This window comes from Sinocyclocheilus grahami, unplaced genomic scaffold (genome assembly GCF_001515645.1).
Source record: "Sinocyclocheilus grahami isolate Dianchi unplaced genomic scaffold, SAMN03320097.WGS_v1.1 scaffold459.1, whole genome shotgun sequence".
Lineage (NCBI taxonomy): Eukaryota > Metazoa > Chordata > Actinopteri > Cypriniformes > Cyprinidae > Sinocyclocheilus > Sinocyclocheilus grahami.
Genome location: NW_015505638.1, coordinates 113,553 through 138,286, shown reverse-complemented (window position 1 = coordinate 138,286; position 24,734 = coordinate 113,553). Strand labels below are relative to the sequence as shown.

General features: G+C 37.5%; 3 protein-coding genes across 7 annotated transcripts in view; all 3 read right to left on the bottom strand.

The window, feature by feature from the left end:
* Nucleotides 1–514: 514 nt before the first annotated feature.
* On the bottom strand, nucleotides 515–11,254 carry LOC107552822 (failed axon connections homolog). The gene is made up of 6 exons (XM_016234811.1): nucleotides 10,808–11,254; nucleotides 7,889–8,024; nucleotides 7,412–7,608; nucleotides 4,503–4,720; nucleotides 3,438–3,554; nucleotides 515–2,246 (listed from the first exon to the last, which is right to left on the bottom strand). The coding sequence occupies exons 1-6, from the start codon at nucleotides 11,065–11,067 to the stop codon at nucleotides 1,942–1,944; spliced, it is 1,233 nt and encodes a 410-aa protein (XP_016090297.1). The 5' UTR covers nucleotides 11,068–11,254; the 3' UTR covers nucleotides 515–1,941.
* A 356-nt stretch (nucleotides 11,255–11,610) lies between these two features.
* coq3 (coenzyme Q3 methyltransferase) lies at nucleotides 11,611–16,680 on the bottom strand. 2 transcript variants are annotated; one of them, XM_016234809.1, is made up of 6 exons: nucleotides 16,401–16,680; nucleotides 16,087–16,251; nucleotides 14,473–14,572; nucleotides 13,163–13,405; nucleotides 12,416–12,575; nucleotides 11,611–12,177 (listed from the first exon to the last, which is right to left on the bottom strand). In XM_016234809.1, exons 1-6 carry the CDS (start codon nucleotides 16,550–16,552, stop codon nucleotides 11,987–11,989), a joined length of 1,011 nt encoding a protein of 336 aa, XP_016090295.1. In that variant the 5' UTR covers nucleotides 16,553–16,680; the 3' UTR covers nucleotides 11,611–11,986. The 2 variants fall into 2 exon arrangements, with proteins under 2 accessions (XP_016090295.1, XP_016090296.1); XM_016234810.1 differs by having other exon boundaries at nucleotides 16,087–16,239.
* Nucleotides 16,681–17,357: 677 nt separating this feature from the next.
* Nucleotides 17,358–24,734, bottom strand: part of pnisr (PNN-interacting serine/arginine-rich protein) — an 18,113-nt gene continuing 10,736 nt past the window's right edge. For 2 of the 4 annotated variants that reach the window (XM_016234805.1, XM_016234807.1), the window contains exons 4-13: nucleotides 23,507–23,748; nucleotides 23,242–23,410; nucleotides 22,959–23,149; nucleotides 22,070–22,219; nucleotides 21,883–21,982; nucleotides 21,218–21,271; nucleotides 20,732–20,923; nucleotides 18,149–19,175; nucleotides 17,879–17,901; nucleotides 17,358–17,804 (exon numbers count right to left, since the gene is read on the bottom strand). In XM_016234805.1, the coding sequence (XP_016090291.1) occupies nucleotides 18,214–19,175; nucleotides 20,732–20,923; nucleotides 21,218–21,271; nucleotides 21,883–21,982; nucleotides 22,070–22,219; nucleotides 22,959–23,149; nucleotides 23,242–23,410; nucleotides 23,507–23,748 (2,060 nt within the window). In that variant the 3' untranslated portion in view covers nucleotides 17,358–17,804; nucleotides 17,879–17,901; nucleotides 18,149–18,213. The remainder of the gene's footprint in view (nucleotides 17,805–17,878; nucleotides 17,902–18,148; nucleotides 19,176–20,731; nucleotides 20,924–21,217; nucleotides 21,272–21,882; nucleotides 21,983–22,069; nucleotides 22,220–22,958; nucleotides 23,150–23,241; nucleotides 23,411–23,506; nucleotides 23,749–24,734) is intronic. The other 2 variants (XM_016234808.1, XM_016234806.1) reach the window with 2 other exon arrangements.

The window sequence follows — 24,734 nt, the reverse complement described above, 5'->3', positions numbered from 1 at the left end:
GGAGATGGCTTATGGTAGAGAAATGAACATTCAATTCACGGGCAACAGCTCTGGTGGACATTTCTGCAGTCAGCATGCCAATTGCACGCTCCCTCAAAACTTGCGACATCTGTGGCATTGTACTGTGTGATAAAACTGCACATTTTAGAGTGGCCTTTTATTGTGGCCAGCCTAAGGCACACCTGTGCAATAATCATGCTGTTTAATCAGCATCTTGATATGCCACACCTGTGAGGTGGATGGATTATCTCGGCAAAGGAGAAGTGCTCACTAATTATAATTTTGTTCAGTGTATAACGGATCGAAAATTCAATGTTTAGGTGTATATCTCCTTAAGTTTTTACTATATATTCCAAAAATAAATAACAAATTAAATAATATTAACACAAAATTTATATGAGACTTAACTTTAACCTCGATTCTATACAGGGAATAAATATTTGATAGAAATTTTCCACTGGTGAACTTTACACCAGTTTACACAAATAGACGCACACACAAACACATGCAGGTAAATGATGTATTATAGATAACTACTGTATATCATACACTCTCACATATAGCATATCTCACTGATTGTATGGACCCTGCTTTATGTCCTCTAATGTTTCAATCCATATCTTTACATTGTCCAAAGTCTTTCAATAATCTAAAATGTGCAAAACAACAATATGGAAAGTAAACAATAGAATTCTGCGTAACAGATCAAATATTATAGAGATTTAAATAAATTCATTTAGTACAGGCTTGGGTTTCAAGTAAATTCAACAGAAAGAGGGTAAACTCATCATGCCGCAATTGATCACAACAATTTTCCCTCAACTAAGGCAAATCTGCTCATGTATGCTCGAACTACACTTTCGTACACAAATCACACACATGGATAAAGAAAAATGTATAATCAGACTCCTAAGCCACTAAAGTTGACCGTTTAGTGTTCACTAGAGGTTCACTGTTGTTATTCATATTTAAAACGTTCTTTTAAGGCAGAAGCTTGAAGAGGAGGGATGCTCGCAACGCCAATACAAGTGGCTGCATAGGACCCACTCAACATGTGAATGGTCACAGTGCCCTCTAGTGGTGACAAGCAAACAGGTCTGTATTACAGAATCGAACAGAAAGAGAAACACAGGGATGAAGAGGAAAGGCTGTCACACATGTACAAATGGTTGCAGTCAGGCACACAGGCATTAAGCACCATTCAGACTGATCAAGAGTCTGACACTGATGACACACACTGGAGCCCTAACAAATAAAACTGACAGAAAGGGATTCAGTTATCTTGTATTAGCCTTAATATTTGTGAGGACTGGATTCTCATTTTGTTATTTTTTTGTGTTTAAGCAGGTAGAACAGGGATTAAATAGTTAATAAATCCTTTTATCCATCTTCATTTCTATTTGATGTACTTGGGCTGATCTGGGAGCGGGAATTATTAGGTTTCAACAGGAGGGAGGAATTCAAACAGATTTACTTTCAGGTTGCACAAAGGAAATCAGTCTGTCAAAAAAAAGGTAAATTGTCAACTTCGCACAAACATCCTAGAGTCATGCAAGCTAGTGTTTTGCTACATGATTGTGTTCCGGAGCAAATGTTTGATTAAAGTTCGAGAGAAAATAGACGTATTGATTGGACTGAAAAATCCCGAAATGTTTTTTTCTTGAAATGAAAGCTAATTAGAAATCATACTGAAACCGTGGACATATAAACAGTTCTGAGGGATGAAGGCAGAATGAATGATCTTTTACATGCGTACAACTTCTGTGGTGTAAAGCTTAAGGTGCACATGTCCATGACTGACGTCACGTTGTGTACACACATTTTGTTTTTAATTCAGGTTCATCAAAGTGCGATTCATACAGGTCAGACATATCAATATGAGTTTTGGAGCCACTACACATCGCAAAATGCTCTGTTACACCAGATAAAAAGCAACCTCTATTAGATTTCGCCCTTGACCTGCTGCTCCACATCTGAGCCATCTGCTTCAATGTCAGAGTCTGAGAGCGAGCGTCCGGAGTGGTCTGAGTCTTGCGAGTGTGTATTACTGTGTGACGGGAGGCTTAGATCGCTATCCTCTAAAGTGTCTGTCCTAGAAAAGAGACCAAGGTCCAGCATGCAGGTGGGTGTCCCGCTGCTGGTGTCAATGTCGCTGTCGTAACAGAAGTCCTCTAAGTCCACAAACCACTCGGGCCAGAACTTCCTCCGTATGCGCTCACAGTACATGGCGAGGTTGATTAGTTCTCCTGTGGACAGACATAGTTGTTCATTGTGCAGCTTGAAAGCTGTCAAACATGGTCTGCTGAATGGCTGATTTTTGTTCTATTGTGTCTCCACTCGAGATTACAGCAACATATTTCTGTAGAGCGTAATAAAGCCTATGCACTTTTTCAAGAGGCTTAGCTCCTGAAGTATTTTTCCCATTAATTTTACCCAAAGGGATTTTTAAAAAGTGTTTGTTTAAATGTTATAGGCACTGAACCAAACCAACCAGCTACAAGCGTAATTCACAACTTTAGAAACTTTGATTTTACTTTTTTTGTTTTTTTAATTGAAAACTGAAAATTGCCAAAAACTACAAGTCTTTCACATATTTTAAGTTTTTTTGCTAAATATATGCATATATTCACAAATATTTAAAAATTCTGAGAGGAAGACTGACTCTATTACATTAATCGAAGTGCTTCATTGGGACTCTTATGGTGCAATTTTGTTCGCAGTGATTTTCAGACTTGTGGAGATTTCTTTGCTGAATCATGGGTAATGTAGTTTTCATTAAAAATCAGATAAAATGGATAAAATGTATGTTTTTTTTTTTTTACTTCCGGAACCAGACTGATGCTCTCTATTCTGCTGAGGTGGTTTGACATTCTATGTGTGATTGAACTTTTATGTGCAAAAGCATAAATAAATGCCTGTAATGCCATCTAGTGGACATTTAACAAACTGCCATGCCATTGTACAAAATTAAAAGGAATAGTTAATCCAAAATGAAAATTAAATGGGTTTGGATCCGAATTTTCTTTGTTAGGCAGAATGTTCACATTGCACTTTTTGAATGGCATTGTGTGCTGTCAGGCTCCAAAAATGCTAGAAACCACCCTAAAGTACTGTAAAATAAATCCATATGACTTGTGCACTATATTTCAAGTCTTCTAAAACTATGTGAACATTATTCAGTGAAAATTATTTTTTTGTTATTTTTTGAGTACCAATCCATCAGTATTGTACAGAGTAGAACCTTCTGTGTTTGATGGAAGAAATAGTTATACAGGGTTGGAACAAAAATGGTAACAGAATTTTCGTTTTTGGGTGAACTATCCCTTTAAATACAACAACAACAAACATTAAGGCATGCATTAATCTCTCCCAATATTTCCAATTATTTTAATCACCCTATTAGGACTACAAAACTGCAGTTGTGAGGTCTTGCTCACCTTTAATGAGCTGCTCGGGCCGTGTGCCAGGTAGTGTCCACATGGCTTGTGCAAGGTGACCGAACACTGTGGCATCCACACTGGACAGCTTGGGACCCATGATGTACTTCTTATCCCCTGACGGTGCAGAAAATAAACATTAAAGGAATAGTTCACTTCCAAAATAAAGGAGTCCTGATAGTTTACTATTTTGCCATCCAAGATTTTCATGTCTTTCTTTCTTCAGTTGAAAAGAAATTAAGGTTTTGAGGAAAACATTCCATATGGAGAAAAATCCTGGAATTTTTTCCTCAAAAACCTTAATTTCTTTTCGACTGAAGACAAAAAGACATGAACATCTTGGATGACATGGGGGTGAGAAATAACATTTCATGTATTTAGGACAAATAACAGACTTCCTTGAAATTTGTCTCAGAAACACACTGAAAATATTTAGATTTTGAGTTTATTCAATTACCAGATGGATAACATGAAAAAAGTCCCCGCCCCCCTCTCTATAATGCCATGTGGTGACAATTATATAAAACATTTCTTGCACTAAGGCAACAAAAGTGACTATTTTAGGAACAAAATCACAATGTGTGTTCACATTTTGTGAAAGGTTCACTGAGACTGCTGAATCTTCAGCTGCCATAACTCCAGTTAGTCCTTCAGAAATCATTCTAATATGCTGATTTGGTACTCAAGAAACATTTTTTACTATTATAAAAATGTTTCGGATTCTTTCATTAATAGAAATTATTTGAAACGGATAGAAATTTGACATGGATATTTTTTGTAACAATGTAAAAGTCTTTACTGTCACTTTTGATCAATTTCATGCATACTTGCTGAATAAAAGTATTTTATTCAATGTGGTATATTATTTTTTTAATAATATAAAACCAACATTTTTAACAAATGTGTATATGGCAGACTTCAGTTATCATGATACACAAAAATCTATTATATTATTATATATAATATTATATACAATATAAAACTTAAATATTATAAAAACATCACATCACAAAACATGTTGCTGTCAAAGTATAATTTGAAACCTTTATTTCTTGTCCTCCTCACCTAGCAATGTGGCCAGTGTGCGCATGTCCTTCTCCATGAGGCTGTAAACTTCTTCATTAGTAAAGCAGCCAATGCCGTGACAGTACATCTCCCTCTTTACAATGCCACCAGTCAGCTGACACAGGATCCATTTCAGCAGGTCACTGAGGGGCCCGGGAAGGTCCAGCATCCTTTGAGTCTCTTGAACATTATCCACCCACTGACAGTATGCAATGGTCCTGTTGTGACAAGAAAGAGATAAATAAATTAGGTGATGATTAATTTCCTAAAGTACAGTATAAAGAGCCATATTTGTGTGGGGAAGTCATAAAAAGTCACTTTTAAAGACAACACATCAATAATATTAATAATAATAATTATTATTATTATCATTATTATTGTTTGGCTTTTATATTGTCACTTTTCTCAAGCAAGCAATGTTGCAAGGAGAAATGAGAGGAACAATTCCCAAAATGCAGATGCACAATTTTATTGATTCCCAACCTGAAGTCTTTAGAAAGCAGATATATTAAGTGCATAACAACATCCATAAAATATATCAGAACTTTACTGTGCTGTAATATTTATGCATGTACTGCATATTTAACTCGCATAATACATTTATTTTGCAGCTGCTTTTATAAAAAACAACTTACAAATGAAGAAATTTTCAACAAATAATTGATCGTCAACACAAGGATTTCATCATAATATGGGCTTGTTTATAATTCAGAGTTTATTACAACTGTGTGCAGCTTTAGTATCACACAGAAAACAAGCTCAGTTTGGCCTTTGAGATTAAACTTTGAATTAATTCTCTGCTCTGTGATTATCTGAATCAAATTAATTAAAGCCGTCTTCTAATTAACTTCTTTGCACAGTAGGCAATGCATTAATAAAAACCATTCATCTAAAATGGCTTCAAGCGCTCTCTGGGTTCATGGCTTTGAACTCAACACTTGGAATTTACAATCAGCCTTTCATCAAGTTTAAATCAGATTCAAAGCTGCAGTGTGTAAATTTTGCGCCAAAAATAACTACTAAATTCAAACACTGCATTGACCACCATGGCATTTTAATTTGTAAGGACATAATACATGTATTTCATGAAACAGTATTGTAGGCTACACACTTTATTTACATTTCTGCCAACATTTCTGAGTCTTAATCTGATATTACTAGGTCTTTTTACTGAAATGGGTCAAGTAAGTTAGGAGTTTCATTTCCTGATCAAAACCCACCAGTGTCATAATCCAGATTTCCTGTCTATTTCCCAGCATGACATCCATCACTCTTATTTATAGCTCAATGAATGTTCTTGCTCAGCAAACTCTTCGGCTGACAAACAACACTACTCTGGAGTGGACACAGATATTCAAACCCATGAATTATTCAATCAATAACCATGTGGGATGCTATATATATAGCACAGTGTAAAGCACTTCTAGGCAATGCAAAGACAGAATGCACGAGAAACAGAAACAAACAAAAAATTGATTTAATTTGAAGGAATATAATAATGCAAAATGAATGAAGATGAGGAAATTAGGTTAAGACTGGTTATACAATTGCTTTTTTCCCAGTGTAATGCTTACACTATGATACCCAATGTTTCAGCAGGAGTCCTTAATTTTATAAATCTGCTGCCTGCACTGCAAATCATGTCAGCAGTCCACTCCAAGCTTGTCATGCATATTTTTATTTTAATGGTTTATGATTATGGACTCATACAACTTTTCATTCACGTTTATTATGCAAATAAATTGGTTGTATGGCTATATTTCAAGATAAATTTAAATCTTAAAGAATAATTTGGAATAAAACGTTTTACATATTTCTCATAAAAACAGACCCAGTATTTGACGTATAGTTAAAAGCAGTCATGTGTATGGCAGCTTTGTACTGCTGGACAGGATGCACGAAAGAAAGTACAAAATATGTCTAAAATTCAGACAAATAAATCATTACTATTGAATAAAACACATGGTATATTCATAATTTGGGAGTTAAAAAATACTATATTTAATGTATTTAATGTATGCGTGTATATATTTATTTATTTGTTTGTTGATCAATGTGATGATCAATCTTGATTTTTGTATATTTATGCCTTTGCTTCAAAACATTAAGAAACTGTTCACACAGAAATGTTAAAATTCTGTGAATGGATGGCTTCAGTACAAACAGTTGATAAAAACATCACAATAATCCATAAGTAATCCACGTGATTCCAGTCCATCAATTAGCATCTTGTGAAGTGAAAAGCTACATGTTTGTAAGAAACAAATCCATTGTTAAGGAATTTTAACTTAAAATAATTACTTTTGTCCAAAATATGAGTCCATAATCCATAATAACACTTCCTCCAGTGAAAATGTCCCAACCCCTGTTGTCCTCGCATCAAAATCCACCAACATATTTTTCTGGACTGTTTTCACTTATAAACGGTGCTTTATCTGTGCATATTTCTCTCCTGATTCAGATGAGACGACTTTTCACTGGAGAAAGCAATATTAGAAAGCAATACGATTTGAAGTAAAAAATCTCTTAATGATGAGTTTGTTTAGCACAAACACACAACTTTTCGCTTCACAATGGACTGGAGTCATGTGAAGTCGTGTGAATTATTGTGATGCTTTAATCAGCTGTTTGGTCTCTTATCCTGACGGCACCCATTCACTGCAGCTTCTACAAATGTGTTATGATAAAGAAACAAACTCCTCTACATCTTGGAAGGCCTGAGGGTGTGCACATTTTGAGCAAATTTTCATTTGAGTGAACTATTCCCTTAAGGTTTTAAAAACTCCAAAACCAAATTTAAAAACTGCAGAACTCTACTGACTCCAGTAGCTGCATATTTGATCCTCACATTTCAGCGATGGCTCAGCAGCAGGAGAGTGACTCATTCAGAATGCCAGCACATGACTCACCAGTACAAGTGTTCCTCCACCATGGTGGTGATGGCCCGCGCTACCGCCTGCTCCTGAGCGCTCAGACTCTTGTTCAGGCTCACACCAAGTTTCTCCTCCAGAAAGTCAATTATAAATTCATTTCCGCACACCTGCTCGTAATTATACTCAACCCAAGGCATCTTGCCCTGGGAAGAGAGGCTTCCATCAAAGTAATTCTGTAAAAAAGGAAGCATATTGAGGGTGAAAAGATGTAAACCATAAATAAAATTGTATTTTAGCAATTTATAATCATAATAATAACAATATGTATTATTATTGTTGTTAATAAGTATTATTATTATTGATTTAAAAAATCTAGAGCATCTAGATGTGAACTGAAAAAAACATAATCCTATTTTCTAAGGGCTTTCATAAATTTAATTGGCATTTCAACAGCACGTAACCACTGATCAAAGGAAATGGACTCCAAAATCCAAACTGCTTCTTTATGCATACTTGATAGGGCAGATCAACCATGCGCAGATAGGTCTCCATTTTCAGGCAGAAAGGTGACAGGCTTGGAACCCCGTTTTTTGGCCTGGAGAACTGGTGAAGGATGATGGCATCTTTAGAATCCAACTGTTGCTCTTTCCTGTGAGGAAATCAACAATAGATTGTAAAATCAGACGATCTGTTTGAGATTTCAATATGAACAGATCTATAATAGGTCACTCAAAACAATGATGGTTAAACATCACAGTCAGACATATGGAACAAAACTTTTGCATTTATTTGGCATGCATTTTTTTATCTAAAAAACTGCTTATTCATGGTATGCATTTTATCAGCATATTTGTTCTTTGGGAGAATCCATCACCCTGGCATTGCAATGCATCTAATCATGCTTTACCAGTTGAAGTACAGAAAGATTTTACAGGAACATAACTTAGCTTTAAAAGCTGCTATTTAGCTTTTTACCCCAAAATCATGTGGAGTGCAGGGTAAAAGGCATTCTACTATAATTATGAGGAAACAGCAGGATGTGTGTGGGAGGACAAAGGCAGGTCTTATTTCACAAGCAACAACTACAAGTCCAGGTTTGAGCTTTCAAAACAACACAACCCAGTCCTGTTCTGATCACACACAATTTCAGAAACAAGAGGCTCCAAACTTCACATTCTTCAAACTAAATACGTATTCTAAAAAATATGATTTGTATAACCAAACTATCTGTATCAGGTGGGCTGTTAAATGTGTTTCTGAATCAGGGTGTTTGGTGGGGGAGGGGAAAACATTATTTAGATTTGCTGAAATCCCTTCATATAGATCAGAAAGATTAGCACAGATTCCGAGGTGAAACAGGACAAATCCGTACACATTTAGCCATCATTAATAAAAAGCAATCATGATTTGTACTCTCAAAGCCCCAATAACAAATACAGATATCCAAATAATAACACAGTTTAAGTGTTTAGTAGACCCTGTCAGGGCAAACGTGTTTAATATGATATACAAGAATAGAAATTTAGGTATCACTCAACTTACAGCCTTTATGTATAATGCATAATAAAGGAATATATATATATTTTTATGTATATATATATATATATATATATTAGGATATATCAGGTTAATGTATTTTAAAGTTAATTTTGTAAAATCCAAATAAGCTTTACAATCTTTATTAGAAAGTGTTTAAACAATGTTTTTCATGATTGTTTGATGAACCATAAACTATTATTAATATAATTCATGTTTTTATTAATTATGGATATTGTTCATATTAATTATTAATAAAAAAACTGCAATGTCTGTAATGTAAGAGGCCTAAGGGAGTGCTACAGGAAGATGGGAAGGGTAGCTGATTTTCCTTGTAATGCCAGACCATGTATCAACATATGTACCCCCAGATGTGTTTGAGAACTTGCAAGTGCCTTGATGAAAGAGTGAAGTAACATCTCACAGCAAGATCTGGCAAATCCTTCCAAGTCCATTAAGATGAGTTGCACTGTAGTATTTAAAACAGCTGGTGGACACCACATAACGACTGCTACTTTTGATATTGACCCTTGCTCTGTTCAGAAACTCATTATTCCATTTCTGTTCATCAAATGTCAGTGAAATTTATTGTTATTTGTTCCGTAATTTGTTCAGTTGTTTAATCTTTTTATGTTCATACAAATATTGTGTGTGTGTGTGTGAAATGTCATGTTTTAATCCATAATACTAAAGTATTGAAGTATTATGCATTAAAACACATGACAAACTATTTCTGATGTAACAAGAAATCTTATAAAAATATATTTTAACGCATTACAACATTATAAATACCTTCATAATGCATTACACAAAGTGTTACCGAAATTTCTAATAGAAACAGAAATTTCCTATAGATTTCTTCCTTTGTATAATGATTATTGGTTACATAACATGACTTCAGAGTATTAGACCTATGGGTCTGTTATTAATCATGACTGTAACATTAGGATTCTCCTGACAAAATTGAAATCACAGGAAGTTTAAATTCTGAATTGTTTTGTGGTATGTAATTCTTAAGAGTTAACATACTGCCACAGTTTATCAACCAAGCCAAAACTCCAGAACCTATTTTCACAATTAACATAAAAAAGGCCATTCAGATCTATAACCACTCCACTCACCCAGATTTCAAATGAACATTCTGACACCCTAACAACGTTTATTTATTTTTAATCTTTATCTAATGGCACACATTTGTGTTTAACAAAGACTTATTGCCATTTTATGGCAAACTAAATAGATAAAAAAAGTGTAAAGCATCAGTTTGACCCCAAAGCTGCAGAGCTCAATACTCAAACATGACGCTGTCCACGGCGTATGGTGCTGAAATCCACCCAGTGAAGTGTTAAACGAGGATGAGAGCGTCTGCTGCCTGTAAAACAGTCTACAGGTCAAAACAAATAGAAGTTATTTAAGACTTCTAACAGCTTTGCAGCCCCCCTTGATTTTTTAGTAGGTAATGGCCTGCAGATGAGCCAAGAAAGGTCGCTCGTTCGACACACTCATGTACATCGCCATCCAGTAAACATTCATGATCACGTGCCGCATTTATAAGCCTACATTAAAAACGAATGCATTGAAGTACTTCTGTGCGAATGTAAACAAGGCAAATTCCAGCTGAGTTTTGATGACAGGGCGTTTTCATATGCTCCCGTGCGGCCACACACCGCATGTGCATGTAATTTAGAAAACGTGACTTGATGCAGCCTAGCGGACACGCGAGCTCAAGGAAAACACAAGAACCTCACTGGCACTGGTACTGTCAAGCGGACCTATATTTACATCTTCCCCTAGACAGGCTCAAATGTATAATGCATGTGTGATGAAATATTATGAACAATGACAATAGGTCATTTCATTATATCATCTGGCTTCACAACAGGCCACAGCACTGACCTGATGGAGAGCAGCTCGTGCAGCAGATACGCAGCCGCAGCCAGAAGGGCACCTCCGGTGATGTAAAGCGTCTTCCTCCACCAGGAATCCGATACCAATCCCGACATGATCCCGCCGATATCCTGCGCAGGGACGGCTACTATGTACCCATAAAATAAGTGACGCTCATCGGAGCCACACAACCCGAAGCACGGGCTCTGATTCCGGCCAAGATCAACCACGAACGACCGGGAGGAGGCGAAACCAGCGACCCAGTACATTCTCTCTCTCCCCCCGCTTCCTCCAACGAATCCTGCGCCACTTCATTTATCCATATAAATACGGACAACCGTTACATGGTTATGTGTTACGTCGGTCTCGTAAAGCAAAAGAAGAGCATTTTACCGGGATTTGGCTCCCGCACGCAGCTCCGCATCCTCCTTTGTTGCTGTGCTGGAGCTGAGTGACGTCACGACGCATGGAAGCGAGTTCATCTACGCTTTTCACTAAAACTACAGACGCAGATGTAAACATCATTTGAAGGACATATTAGTTTTCAGTAAGAAATAGAAATAAATGTGTGTATATAATATGTGTGTGTGTGTACATATTAATTTACCCTTAAGTTTCATTATGAAATCTGAGTTATTGTAAAGACAAGAATTTGATATATATATATATATACACACACTTCTTGCTATTTTATTATTTTTCCAATTATATTTGGAAGTTAGCATGACAACAGACTAGCGCTTGATTGTTGTGACTAAGGATGTACTCAAAAACAGAGAACTGTTCAGCCTGAATAAAACACCCTCTCAGTTGACACAATTGTTTTTATTTTATTAAATACTTACAACGTCTTAAGCGCCAAGTCAAAAATCATTATATAATTCTCTTTGTCTGTTTGACCTCTGACATGAACCAACCAACACCACAAAACATGCAAGTAAATTAATCTTTGAAGTGGCATGTGGCTGCGGCATGCTGAGTGGATCAAAAGTGCTTCTCAAATTAACAAGAACTTTACAAAATATGTCCTATGTATCATGCCTCCGAAAAAAAAAGTTTTATTAAGGAATACAATGCAAAGAATGATTATTACTGGTTCAGCAAGTCTTCACTATGCAACATGTATTGAGATATTGAGTGTGTTTTTTCTCTGTTCTGAATCAGGTGGAGTTTCAATATTATAATAGCTCAACTGTAATTTGTAGCTCGACCTGGTTCATCCAGATTCTCACTCTCAGCCCAGACCTGTCCGGGCTGGGGTTCTTCTTTGCGTTTAATTGCATGCAATGCATAGTTGATGGCCGTGCTCTGCTGCCAGCTCCACGCTCCTGTGAGAGGATTGTACATCATGCCTCTGATCGCCTCCACGTAGAAACCAACTGGGATACAGTGAGACAGGAAAATGGTAAAAGCTAGTAACAAATTCTGCTGAACAATAAACACTGTAGCAGTGGAACAATAGATCATACTGAACAATTATGTAATGTATACCAGGCTTTTCCAACAACAGCTGTTATTAAAACAGCAAAGGAGATCCATAACAGAGGAGGGGTAATACCCAGAAACTGATCAATGAATGATAGTAAGAGAGAAATGGAAGTCAGAGACGACACTCACAAGACTCCAGAAGTCGTTCCAGATCCTCTGGGCTTATGAACTTCTCCCAGTCATGAGTGCCACTCGGAACAATCCTTAACAGCTGCTCTGCTGCCACAATCCCGAAAACGTAGGACAAGTTGGTTTTGTTAATAGTGGTGATGAAAAGAGAGCCACCAGGCTGAAAAAAAAGAATTACATACATTACATAAAAATATTACAAATTTTAATTGCATGTTATACATGAAGACATTAGTATTTTAACACTTTGATATTTAATAGAATTGTATGTACACTGTAGTCCTTTAAGGGTTCCCTCCTTGAATTAAATGTTATAATATTTAAAATAAAATAACATCTTAAAAATGTGTATAATAAATATATGTTAATATTTATATTATGTAAAATTACAAATATTTGATACATTAAGATAGTAATATTTTTTCTTATTTTGAGATATATTTTAATATCATTTTATATTTATTTTATAAAAATTTAAATTATTCAGTGTTTTTTTTATACATTCTAACTAATAAACCATCTAAAAAGAAATGAAAAGAAAAGAAAGCAAAACAGAAACAGGCTAATGAGAGTGCCTGGATGTCAAAGCATTAGGAGAGATTATGGGGATTTGGAGTAACTCTTCTTGTCCTCTGACACACTGACCTAGGAGATTAAATCAGTGCATTCAGTTCTTTTTGCTGTGAGTCCCACTGTTACTTTTGTGCTATTGTCATTGTTTCAGATGTCAGCGATGTTGGGACACACCTTCAACACCTGCTGGCAACAGCTGGCAAAGGCGTCCAGGTCAGCCAGATGTTCCACCACCTCAGATGCCACTACAGCATGAAATCCCTCTAATTCCTCTTCGGCAAGCTCTTCCAGGGTGCAGGCCTGATAGCGAACTCTCTCCCATAAATCTGGATCATAGGAGGAGTGCAGCTCTGCGGTCCGCACACTGTCCTCCACTGGGTCGATTCCCCGGACGTCTGCTCCTAACCTCCCTAGTGGCTGAGAAAGGTTAGTGCTACTTTGATTTTTGATACCCATGTTTGGCAGCATCCACAGCTTAAACTAAACCTTAAACTTATTTTTAATAACTGAAAGAAAACTGACAAAATAAAATATTAATATTAAATGAAAAACTTCAACCTAAATTGAAATGCTGACTAGGCAAATGTACTGAAACACATTTCATTTAAAGTACTAAAATAACTCAGATAAAAATGTAAGATGAACAGAAATATTTAAATAATAATAATAATAAAAACGACAAAAACAGATAACAAAATTACTTAAAAATATAAAAATAAAGCCAATATAAAATGTAAATAATATATGAAACATTATATAAAATATGTAAATAAATACTATAATAGCATATAAATAATACTAAAATAACACTGACCCACAGGACAGAAACTATCAATTTTTCATTGTTGATTTTGCAGTAGATTTGCATGGTAAATATATTTTAACGGAAAAGAAAATTAGGATATTAGTAAAAATGTAGCTGTTCAGTTTCTATGTAAAATTTCTTTAGGTGTAAAAACACAGTAGCACAACAACAACAAAATCTGCACATCGCCCTCTGCTGGTCATTCAGGGCAGAAATTCAGTAATAGAGCTGCAGTAAACTGTTCCACTGATGTGTGCTAAAGGGGATCTTCTGACATAAGCTTTTGCATGACAGAACACTCAAGAGACATCATGCTCACCAAAACACAACAATGACATATCAGGCAGAGAGACGGCCTGGAGAAAGTGTGTTTATCTCAGTGGAGGAAACCACTGGGCGTGAAGCTGTCTGTTTTAATCGTGTAGTTCAGTTGGTAAGTTTTCAGTTATCATTTGTGGCCAGCTATAAATAATCATGCTATCAGCTAAAAATAATCATGCATACTATCAAACCTAACAAACATGAGACCAGCTTTTTATTGCTACCACACCCAGACCAGATCTCTCAAATTATGGAATATCTTACAGTAAACTGAAAAACTTTACTTGCACTAACTAGTGCAACTAGCTCAATACTTATCCGTCATTACAGAATCATTTTCATAATTAACAGAAGTTACCTCACTCAGCACGCCTCCACCACAGCCAACATCCAGAATTCTCAGTCCAGCCAGAGGTTTGCCCAATTGCAGGATGCCATGCACATTCAACAAATTATCCCTGAAAATGGAGTCAAAGGTCACAAAATGAGGTTAAGAAGGCACTAGGCTAGAAAACATATCACCTCTAGTCATGCAGAATTTTGAAATGATGTACATCAGACTGACGTGAAACAGAAAATCCGAAGCTAATGACAGCATGCAATTCCACAATGTGCTCGAGTCACAAGCACGTCTTACTGCTAAGTCCCTCTGGCTAGACACATGCCTCTGACATCCTGAAGCAATCATACATCCTCAATGCTCGTCTCGCTGAACTCAAAGGCAACATCCTCACATTCTTCCTCAAAAGCTTGGACAGACCATGCAGACCAAAGCCGCCTAAGGTGCTCACTGCCAGTCCTGTTAACTCAGCCCATCTCTGCCAACAAACCCCAACGTCTAGAAAACACACATTCCTCAAGTACAACATAATAACCAGCAACAGCACAGAGGTCCCTCATTTAAACAAGCCCCCAGGGCATTGCCACATATGCTGTATACTACAACTGATCCCGTGTTCAGGGAAGGGGAAGAAATTGTGCGCTGAATGATTCCAGGAGGCGAGGGGAAAGGCTTACAATGACAATCACACAATATCCATCCTGACTCTCATGGAAACGGCTGCTGAGAGAAGAATCTGATCAGATAAGATTATCATCATGAAGACATTTTCAAAGAAATTAATTAAAAATTGTATTCGAAGAAGGATGGATTAAATTGATCAAAAGTCTGTTTCAAATAAATGCTGTTCTTTCAAACTTTCTATTCATCAAAGAATCCTGGGGAGAAATATGCATCAAAATTCAGCTCTACAATCATAGGAATACATTACACTAATACACAAATACATAAAAATGGAAAACAATTAGTTTAAACTGTAATAATATTTCCCAGTTTTATTTAAATTTCCCAATGTAATTTTGATCAATTAAATGCAGCTTTACTGAGCATAATCTCTCAAAAACATTTTAAAATGATTACCAACCCAAAACATTAAATACTTTTAGAAAGTTGTATGTGTGACATGCTATACTCCATACAGCATTATTCTAGGATGCACCAATATTAAATATCTAGGCAGAACGAACAATTATTATGCTATAGCCAAAATAGCTAATATATATATAATCAATTTGCAATGAAAGACAAAACTTTTCAGATTGTGTGATTACATTTTAGAGAATGCACAGTTAAATATGTAATCAACCAATAAATCAAAAGATTGTAATATTTGGCTAAAAACTGACATTGTTCATCCCTAAGTAAAACAGTATTTTGTTCATTCATAAATGTTCAAATTAAGCTATTATGTATACAACACTTATGCCATCACATTTACTAGCAGTACTTTTAAAAATGAATGTCACGTGGAAACTAAGACCTTTTCAAACGATCTAGTAAAGGCAAAAAAGGTGAAGAAAAATGGAGATACATCCATAAAAATAAGTGAAAATATTATTGATGTTAAAAAATACTATAGTGATACCATGGCACTTTTATCAGTAAAATAGAGGGTAGATGGAAGTTACACACCGTATGAAAGGCACTCTCAGGTCATTCATGGAGTGCAGGGCAGCAAACTCTCCCTGTAAGTCCCACCACTTGCTCGCCATGGCCTGAAACTTCCGCACTTCGGCGGGGTCGAGAGTAGTCTGGGATACCGTGCGGACATTTAGACGGGTCAGTCTGCGGGAGAAACTATCGTTCAAATCTTTTAACCATGTGTCGTTATGATTCTCTAGTAAACAAAAACCCAAGAAACGAGTAGACTGCAACACTGGCCTATTAAGTATAAAAACATGAATTTAATTGCATGCACTGTTGATAAATCGATAAATCATTCTCACCCTTCTGACAGCGGATTCTTCTGTCTGTGATGCAGACACACCGTCCAGCTGCACAGAGTCCGCACTGAGGACACGCTTCGGGTTAACGGGCATTTAAACGTAGATTCTGCTAGCAGCCCAAAAGCTAATCGTGCTAATTTCTTGGAGTACATAACTGCATTTTATTGCGTCACACGTATCTTATATTATCACTGACTTCAGTCAGTAAATCCAATGTGACCGTGGCGTGTTCGCAGAACTTCTGACCGAGCAGAAACTCAGTATGGAAACAAACGTTCCTATCCTATATAACAGCATGACAAATACATTTACTTTTTACTGCTCTTTTCAGCTAATTAACTTTTAAAACAATAATCTGAAAAGGGGGAATACGTTTTAAATTAAACCATAAATCTGCATATACAAAGTGTGCTTGATCTCAAAACCCCTTAATATTCCCTGCTCTCTATGCATTTCTCAAGCAAGAAAAATAAATAGTACGAATCTTACTTTAAGTCTCAGTTAAAGCCGAGTTCATTTAAAACACCCTCGTGCCATTTCAAACCTGTATGACTTAATTTCTGCTGTGAAGAATAATTCAGTTTACAAAACTAGTCCCGAGTAATTCGATCACGAATCAAACTGTTGAGTCTGAGCAAATCGATTCGGTCGCAACGGTTAACAGCTCTTAATAATAACTTAAACGTGATATTTCATACATTAAGGTGTCGGTGTAATAATAATACAATATAGTATAGTTATATAGTGCACAAGATGTCTTTAGGGTGTTCTTTTGGTCATTGTGGCGTTTGACGTCCATTGTCTCATTCGCTTTTATTATATTGAAAATAGTGGAAGGATATTTCTCAGGATGTTTCTTTGGAACAACACGAGTAAATGATCAAAATGGTCATTTTTGTGTAAAGACAACTATGAATGTAGTTTAATAAAAAAGATAGAGATATTATAATCATGCCCATAATTTATTGTACTTTTTTCCATATACATCTTATCTTCACTCAGACATTTCAAGCAGCAAGATTTTAAAACAAAAGAGGCAGGCAATGTCAGACAGAAAGAATCATTCTTGTTTTATTTGACAATTTACATGAAATGAGAATTAATTTCCTCTGGTGTTAAGTTTTAAAATGTTACAGTTTCAAGCTTCTACTGACTACTTGAATGCTTAGTCTTGCATAACAAGGCAAAAAAAGAAACTATCATTCAAAATCTCCTGTTTTGAAGACAACACTTAAAAATACCATATATTTACAAAATGATGGAGTGAGGGGGTTTGGAGTGGAGTTCACCTACAACGTTGCCTCGATAATGAGACAAGCCTGTTAACTCGTGGAATTTTAAAAGTGGTGCACAGATCAGAGGTAGAACGCCCCTCAACGCTTGCGGCGGCTGGGAGATGCTGACCTGCAAGAGAAACGTTAGACAGACTATTAGTGCAATCACTAGTAGAGATCACATCCAGAACTTCATACACACACCTTAAACTGCTGTTGGATCAACACTGAATGAGAAAAGGAGGAAATTATATCAATCTCAGTAGCACTTAGGAAGTCCAACCATTTGTGCACAATTCAGCTTTTACACATTCAACATTGTGACTGCGAATTTAAATTTAACACGTTAACTTAATCTACTTCAGGATCATTTGGATTGCAACAGTTGTGATATTCTAAATACTATTGATCATTCACACACAAACAATTAAAACACTTCAACAATAAAAAAAGTAGAAAGAAAATGGACACTACCTTGATCGCGACTTAGACTTGTGTTTGCTGCTTGCCTTCTTACCAGACTTGTGAGACCTTTCCGTTTACCTTGATCGACTACGTTTTGATTTCTTAGACTTTTTTTCTTTGCTAACCTCAGGGGAAGGGGACCTGCTCCTGCTGGACTCTGAATCCGAGTACTTCTTGCTAGCTTTGGCGGAGCCTTTTTTGCTAGATTTACTGTCTTGCCGGGAAAACCTCTCACTGTGAGAGTCTGTCCTCTCGCTCTCCTTTTTCCGCCTCGATTTGGCATTGTCTTCCTCATCCCTTACTGAACTGCCCTCACCCTCTTTCTCCTTGCCCTTCTGTTTGACTTTCTTTTTATCTAAATCTTTCTCTTTCTTCTTATCCTTTTCGTGGCTCCGGCTCCTCTCTTTCCTCCGGTCTCTGTCCTTGCTGGAGGCCTTCTGTTTCCTCCTGCTGCGGCTCGTACTGCGACTTCTGCTGCGGTCCCTGCTGCGACGCCTCTCTCTACTGCGGCTGCGACTGGCCTTGGACCTGCTCCTGCGGCCCCTGCTGGACCTGCGCTGCCGCGAGTGGCTGTGACGAGAGGACCGGTCGGTGCTGCGTGCGCGGCTGCTCCGCCTCCTGTCTCTGCCCTTGTCGCGCTCTGACTGACGTCTGCGAGTGCTGCGACTTCGGCTGCGCCTGCGAGTCCCACGAGAGGCGGAGCTGCTGCGTCGCCTTTTCCTTCTGGGAGATGAGGAGCGGGAGGAGCTGCGAGAGGAGGCTGAGGATGAGGAGGATGAAGAGGACCGGCTGCTGGAAGAGCTGGAGCTGGAGCTGGGGCTACGTCGTTCACTTGGCGGGGAGGGGCTGGCACTTCCTCCATTACGCCCCGTGTGCTCTTTGCTGGCCCGCTTGACCTCACTGACCTCAGGCTCACTACGTGACCTGCGTCGCTCTAATGTAGGCTCCGCCTCCCTTTCCCTAACTTCCTGTTTGTGTTTAGACTCTGTCTGCTCCTCCTCATAACCTGCCCTCTCTCTGCCCGATGCCAAATCTTCTGAAAACACACAAATTTTACAAGACAATTTATATTCCTTTTGCAACTAATACCAAAAAACAAACAAACAATATAGAACTTAAAAAGAATATAAATAAAATACAATTTTAAACTTAAAGGCACAATATGTCATTTTCGCCGCTAGAGGGTGCATATTCAAAATAAACAAAGAAGCAAAGGCGTAGTTTGATGACGCCGTGACGGAGTGTGGAATCATGGGAGTTGTCGTCTTCATCCCCACAGCTGATACAATCTGACGGGACTCGGGCAGAAATCACGTTCATGGATGAGCTAATGATTTGTTAACGTAGTAGAATGAAGCAGGGTGAGGCTGAAAGCTGTCGAAAGTGAAACGAGGCCGCTGAACGATTGCGACACACGGCTCGAAAGCAGCCGAGCTTTTATTATGTCACAGTCGACCGCTTCCACTCCTTCCGGTCGTGCGTATGTGGGGAAAAAAAAAGCTCTGAAAGTTCTGTTATAATGCTACTCTGTGCGGTCATCACCGGTCTAATAAAATGCACAACATATTAAAGCATCTTTGGTGTTTCCATGTTTTCTACAAAACCAAACCGGAAATCGAGGGTGTATGACATCATTGGCAGCCGACACATTGGCACTATGGACAGCTCCGTGTCACTAGTTAAAATTGCTTATTTCTCTGGATTTAAACATTCTTAGAAACATTTGGGATAATGCAAGTACATAAGTCAGCAAAATATATAAAACTGCTCTAGCGGTTTTTGGATATTTTAAAACTTATTAATTTATAAAAAAATCTTACATATTGTGCCTTTAATGGTCTATGGATCACATTTTTGGCAAATTTCTCAGAGCATAGAAAAATGTACTCTATAAATAGAAACTTAGCATGCAAACTACAAACCCAATTCCAATAAGTTGGGAAAAGAAGAGGGGATGCCACACAGTGGTAAACATGGCATTGTCCCACCTTTTTTGAGATGTATTGATGCCATGAAATTAAAATCAACTTATTTTTCCCTTAAAATGATACATTTTCTCAGTTTAAACAGTTGATATGTCATCTATGTTGTATTCTGAATAAAATATTGAAATTTGAAACTTCCACATCATTGCATTCTGTTTTTATTCACAATTTGTAGTGTCCCAACTTTTTTGGAATCGGGTTTGTATAACATATAAATGTAAATAATATAGAAAAAGCAATTTCTTAATAAACTGAACAACTAAATTAATAATTAGTTATATAAACAGATTATTAAAATTGATTTATAAATTATTGCATTCTGTTTTTATTCCCAATTTGTAGTGTCCCAACTTTTTTGGAATCGGGTTTGTATAACATATAAATGTAAATAATATAGAAAAAGCAATTTCTTAATAAACTGAACAACTAAATTAATAATTAGTTATATAAACAGATTATTAAAATTGATTTATAAATTGATTTATGTATTTTTTGTTCAGAATAGTTTCAGCTGTTCTGCTGATAAACTGACAACAAAAAAAGTACTGAATGTATTAAGTATTAAATGTATTAAAATAGTCACTTTTTTTCCTCTAGATGCACCCACCTTTTACAGTCTGTACCTCCAGCGCCAGCCTCTCCTGCAGCTGCTGCTGCTCCCTCTCTTTGCGACGGAAGGCGTCCTGTTTCTGGCGTATGCGGTGCAGCAGCTCCTCATCGTCTGTGTCCGATGAGTCCGACCCCTTCGCACTTCGATCCTCATCCTCACTCTCGTCTGAGCCGTAATCACCCAGCCCTCCTGCGGCAACAAAGCCCCCTTCTTATAATGGACAGCTGGAGCATGGCACTCAGTCGCACGCTAACAGTACCTCGTTCTCACCCACTCGACTACATAATGCTTTACTAAAGCCCACCATAATAAACGAAGCATGCTTTTTTATAATCTGTGTTGCTGGAAGCTAGCTAACCATTGAGAAGATCTGCTGCTTGAGCTCTCGAGGTTGTAATAAAAGTTCATTAGAGAGTTGAAAACACCCCATCCCCCCCTTTTATTGCCAACCCCCCCGTCGGGCCAAAATGTAAAGACACTTACCGAGGCCGGTCAGAGAAGCCAGTGCATTTGACTGTGCCAGCTGTTTTGCAGGAGCTTTGATTCACATCAACAACAGGAACAACATGTTAAAACACATACAGCCACCACTTTCGCATAGGCAAGAGTCTCTAGAGATGAGGGTACACATATGCACCATTCACAAGTGCTGCCTTTGGCAAAATAAAATTAAATAAAAATAAAAAAAGATGGAGAGAAGAAAAAGGTTATCACACAAAGTCCGTCAAACACAAGCAAACAGTGGAGGAGGAAAGAACTTGTCTGTACTAATGCAGTGTCACTTTCGAAATGAGAAGCTGTCTGGCAAACATAGAAACGAGGAAGTACTTTTGTTTTACAGGAAATAAATCTAGGAACAGAATTGACTGGGAACCCCGTGAAAGATTCCATTTAACTGCATCTATGTGACCATTTTCACCCTCCCTCTGCGGTTTTCATCTTCTGTTGCATTAGCAGAGAATGGCCGATGAAGATTTGCACTTTTGCTTATCATAAAATATTACCATGATGCATCAGACAAAAAGGCTTCATATATATACATATATCAGTCAAAACATAACCAAGTCTAATTTCTGTGGAAATGTGGCTCTTCCTCGGAATTAAACTTGAAGGCACAGTTGCATGGACAGAAGGGAACTGGAGCAGACCTTTAGTGGCTTTGCGATGAGTCTCTTTGGCCACTTGGAAGATTTCCTCATTCGTGACTTCAAGGAGGACTTCGGTAAGAAGAGTTTTAGTCATCAGCATCTGTGGGAAGCAAATAGGAAATGTTGAGAATCACAAGTCACAAGTGTGGACAGGTGAATGCTGGGACAGAAGTGTGTGTACACACACCAGCTGAAACTCTTTCTCCTCTTCTGTCATTTCTGGTTCACTTTGGTCTTCTTGAACAGGAGGAGAACTTCTACCACCAAACTCCAGCCTTCTCCCCGAAACGCTATCCTCCCCAGCACCATCTTCTTCACCATCCTCATCATCACTGTCCTAAATTAAAGAGGAGTAGGTGATTGGACCAGAGACCATACACTTGCGGTTGACATACGCGCCGAGAGGAATTATTAGTGTTAGTGTGCAACAGCTAACAAGCAAAGTAACTAAACTTAAAAGACTCCATGAAATCAATCGGAATTTTGTGGCTCAGTCCATGTCGGTTAGTTTTAAGATCCCCTATGTGCTAGGTTACTTCTATTAGTTATCAAAAAATAACTTTCAGCAGATATACTCTACCGTTCAAAAGTTTGGGGATTTTTTTTGTTTTGCTCACCAAGGCTGCATTTAAATGATGAAAAATACAGCAAAAACAGCAATACTGCGAAATATAAATTTTTTTACATTTGGTTCTGAAACATTTCTTATCAATGTTTTTAAAAAGAAAAGTTGTGCCACTTAATATTTGTGAAAACTGATACTTTTTCTTTAAGTTCAACAGAACAGCATTTGTGAAATATAATTTTTTTTGTAAGTGTAAAAGTCACTTTTGATGAATGTAATGCAGCCTTTGCTGAATAAAAGTATTTATTTCTTAAAAAAAAATAAAAATAAATCATACTAACTCAAACTTTTGAACAGTAGCATACAGAAGAACAGATTGCGCTCGTCATGACATTTCTTGGGGTCTTTGAATTAAGATAATGATCATGTCAGTGCATGTCTGTGAACCCTGGGAAAACAGTAACCTCAGCAGTTTCCTTCGCTGTAAACAGATTCTGAAAAAAATGCTTACAAATTTGCTCTTGCGTGGCAACCGAGGCCCATCACCTTCCTCCTCTACCATATCGCTAGTCCTTTCATTATGTGCCATTTCAGCACGCTCTTTCTCCATTCTCTCCTTCTCCAACTTTTTCTGTTTCTCACGGTCCATCTTTTCAAGGCCTTCTCGAATCCATGCAGGCAAAGTCCTCCGTTTAACAGCATCTAGACCAGGAATCAAGACAATGTCACAATGTGCATATTTTTATAACAGCAGATTTTCTTATGCATCTACGTTAAGAAATAATTATATGCACCAAGAGTAGGCGTCTCTGGTTTAATTCCCATCTGATTGGGGGATCTGGGCCGTTCTGGTCTGAAGCCAGGGAGCCGGTCTCTTCTGTTCTGCGGTCCTTCAGGCCAATAAGGTGCATGAAAGCCAGTGGAGGGTGGTCCATACACTGCCCCTGTTGGCGCTGCTCCATGCTAAGAGGAAACGGAAATAAATGTGATCTAAACCGAAAGGTTTGGAGACAACATTTTAGAAATAACCTTTGGTAATCCAGACCTAGGCAAGCATACCTGATAATCAAACTGATTGACGCAAACTGGGCCACTAGTGTAAGGCTCAGGCTGACCCCCAAACCCATGACTGTTTTGAGGAAAGCCCCTATGGTGTGGGTCTCCAGGAAATTCCAAACTATCTTGACTATTACTGTCTTCTGATGGGTTGACGACATCCATCGGTCCTTGCCCAGGAGGATTCCACACTTGTTCTGGAGGGGGAGGAGGAGGAGGAGGAGGCTGGCCATGCATCCCCCACTCTGTAAACAATCAAATACAACGACATGTTGTCAGATGCCTAGGCCCTACCCACTTTGTCATGCATCAAATGTCAAAAATGTCATGCAATGCACTATTTATTTATTGCCGATGCATCCAAACGGCCTGTTGAACAGTGATGCACCAAAATGATAGAATTAAATGACAAAATTAAAGTTTAGTAGGTAGAGGAGGGCAAAAAACAAATTTTGTTCCCCAACTTCAAAATAGTGCGACATCGTCGGTTTACTTTTTTTTGTAAAGGACATGTGACTTTCTTTGCACGTTCGCCTAGTAAACACTGGGTCAGTACTTCAGCCTACGTCACGCGTGACCTTTCCAACATGACTACGTAATGCGTGAAGTCGAGCATTTGTGGATAAAAAGTATATAATTTTGTATTTTTAAGAAAATGTTTCGCTAGATAAGACCCTTATTCTTCAACGCACTGGTCCCCATTGAAGTCCACTACATGGAGAAAAATCCTGGAATGTTTTCCTCAAAAACCTTTTCTTTGCGACTGAAGAAAGAAACATGAACATCTTGGATGACATGGGGATGAGTAAATTATCAGGACATTTTTATTCTGGAAGTGAACTAATCCTTTAATTCTGCTGCAGCCTTTTGAAAGGGCCTACTTAGGGCTGGACGATATGGCCAAAATTTATATCACAATATATTTCTTAATTTCGGTTGATACAATTCCGATATCGATATGAACACTATTAAAAAAAGCCTCAAAAACGGCCACAACAGATGTCTGTACCTACAAACCTATGAAAAATTAATTTGCCAACTCTATGAAACTTACTCCTATAAAACTATATAATATTTTAGGAAACAAAATGGCGCAAATAAATAAATGTTCACCTTTTATTGGTATTTAGCCTTCATACAAACAAGAAATGTGAAATCACTGTCAAATAAATCTCAGACTCTCCTTATTAATATTAATATTTTTTACTTCAAACTATAGGCTAACATACCA